General features: G+C 35.8%; 1 protein-coding gene across 3 annotated transcripts in view; it reads left to right on the forward strand.

Moving 5' to 3' along the window:
- The window catches only part of LOC125033513 (UDP-glucose 4-epimerase-like), an 18,307-nt gene that overhangs the window by 10,316 nt on the left and 5,491 nt on the right, over window positions 1-2,500 (forward strand). The window contains exon 7 of one of the 3 annotated variants that reach the window (XM_047625073.1): window positions 2,366-2,500. This exon is cut by the window's right edge and continues 58 nt beyond it. The exons of the other annotated variants lie outside the window; for them this stretch is intronic. Within the exon in view, the coding sequence (XP_047481029.1) occupies window positions 2,366-2,500 (135 nt within the window). The remainder of the gene's footprint in view (window positions 1-2,365) is intronic. 3 annotated transcript variants of the gene reach the window in all.

A 2,500-nucleotide genomic window follows, 5' to 3' on the forward strand; every position in this document is an offset into this window, starting at 1 on the left:
GCTTAACTGCCCAAAATACTGGCATTAGCATTACTTTAGCAAGAACTCTGATGGTTTTTAGGCAGTCACACACCAGTATTCATGTGTGGTGGCAATACTCCATGGCTCCCCTTTACATGTTATTTTGCCTTCTGCATAAGTCTTTTTAGCTTTTTTGCCATTTTCTAATGTCTATATTTATCATTTGATTTGCTTTATCCAGATGGCAATAAACTGTTTTCCTTGCAAAGAATCCATATCATCTCTCTAGATAGTCTATAATTTAGTGCATTTGTAATAACATTTTGTTATTTGTGCCATTTTAACCCAATGCCGCCGGGGAAAATGAAAAAAAAATGGGGAAAATGCTGTGCATATTTTCTATATTTTTTGTGAAATGTCTGCCCATAGATGGCTTTGCTATTGCTTAGCCATAAAGGAGTCAATAAGTAGACCTTGTGACCATACCTGATTTGAAATGGCGAGAAAAACTTATTTTTTACTAGTGCTATGAATGTCGATGGTGTTATTCTTATTATAAACCTTATAATTATTATAATGTTTTTTAACATTAGTAACAGCAAAATGAGATAACGTAAAATATTTCGTAAATCAAAGAAAAGGGTAAACGGCAGATATAGGCAGTACTCGTAACTGGCTCATTGGTGATTTAGTACAAGTGTAGCCATCTATGTGTAAAAACAATCAAACAAGTACTCACAGTGGGCATAGCATTTGCATACATGTCATACCTGTCAGCATTGGGTTAAATTTTTATCATAATGTCAAATTTTCTGTAATACAACCTATGCCACTGCTCTTTCTCCTGAACATGGAAATAGTGTCCTCCCTGGAGCCAGCGCTCTTCCATTCATGGTTAACGCACAGTACATTCCACACTTGTTTATCAAATAATTCATAAGCCTCTTCCTAAATACCCACTGAGTCTAATCACCCTCCAAGAGGTTTGTACACTTAAGGCCAATCATTCCCGTTACCCCAGCCTTCAGTCAAAATTTTCATAAATGCAAAGTTCTCATCACCTTGGCCCTCAGCAAAATTTCATCATGATGGTATGTTCACATCACCCACCCCTCAAGCTGATTATTTTTCATGATGTGATGGTCACATTCTCCAGATTGCAGGAGTTAAGACAACAGCAGTTAAGCAAGCATTAAGGAATTATTTATTAAATTGTGTGCACTTCCCAATTTTATAGATACATAATTTTTGTGCTTAATTCTTTAATTGAACATGCTCATATATAATATTTTAAGATAATTATTTCAAACTGTAACATTTATAGCAGTGTTAATGTACAATTATTCCTGATTTGTTGCATGACTAACTCTGGATTCAATAAATGGTAATGTATGTAAGGAATGAAGGAATGATATTGATCAAGAAATGTGTGTGCATGTACTTTGTTTTCAACTGATATTATGCTTTCCAGTCTCTGATTTCTTTGCTCTAAGTAAGTGATTTCACATTTTATTCAAACATTTTTTTTTTTTCCTTAATGATATTACTGGTTTGTTTATTTCATTTAGTAAATATCAGGGATTAACATATATTTTTTGCAAACTTAAGAGTCCTAGTATAGCTTGATATGAGAGAAAAAATATTTCATTAACCCCTTGGATCCAGGTGCTCAATGATATGGCCCAACATTAGGTTTACATGAGCAGCCACTCTGCCAGGTGTGTGGCTTGTAGACCAAGCACACATGAATATATGTGCAGTAATAATAGTCTTTGCCTTCCCTTTGCATAAGCATTTTTAGCTTTTTTGCCATTTTACAGTGGCCATATTTGTCATTTGATAGGCTTTAACCAGATGGTAATTGACTGTTTTCCTTTTCCTAGTCTATGACTAGAGCAAGAATAATAACAATAAGTAAACTTTTTTTTTTTTTTTTTTTCTTCTTCTTCTTCATCATATTAAATTTTCTGTAATACAACATGCGCTAAGCATGGAAATGGCATCCACCCTGGAGCTGGCTTATGGACACTACAGGTTCAAAAGCCCCTTTCTAAATGCTAGATGAGTCTAATCACCCTCCAAGAGGTTTGTGCACTTGTGGCAAGTCTCTCCCATCACCCAGGCCTTCAGCCAAAATGCTCACAATGGCAAATTTGTGTCCCACAGCCAAATTTTCCCATGATGGCATGTTCATATCACCTGCCCCTCAAGTGGAATTTTTTTTTCATGACCTGATGGTCACATCATCCAGATCAAGGGGATTAATAGTTTGTTACTAAACATGTTGATTTTAGTTTCAGTGAATACAGTATTGTAGGAAAAAATAATAATTTTAAAAATTAAGTTCACAATTTTAAGCAGGAGCAAAAACCGTATTTAGTGTTATTCTCTGATCTTCACTTAGCCCCTCAACCTAGGCCTAGGTGTTGGCTTATCAGTGCTGGAGTTTATCAAGAAATTTGAGCGTGTGTCGAAGGTGCAGATTCCTTATGAGTACGTGGGAAGGAGAGTGGGAGATGTGGCAACGCTGGTGTGTGAC

Source organism: Penaeus chinensis, chromosome 16 (genome assembly GCF_019202785.1).
Source record: "Penaeus chinensis breed Huanghai No. 1 chromosome 16, ASM1920278v2, whole genome shotgun sequence".
NCBI lineage: Eukaryota > Metazoa > Arthropoda > Malacostraca > Decapoda > Penaeidae > Penaeus > Penaeus chinensis.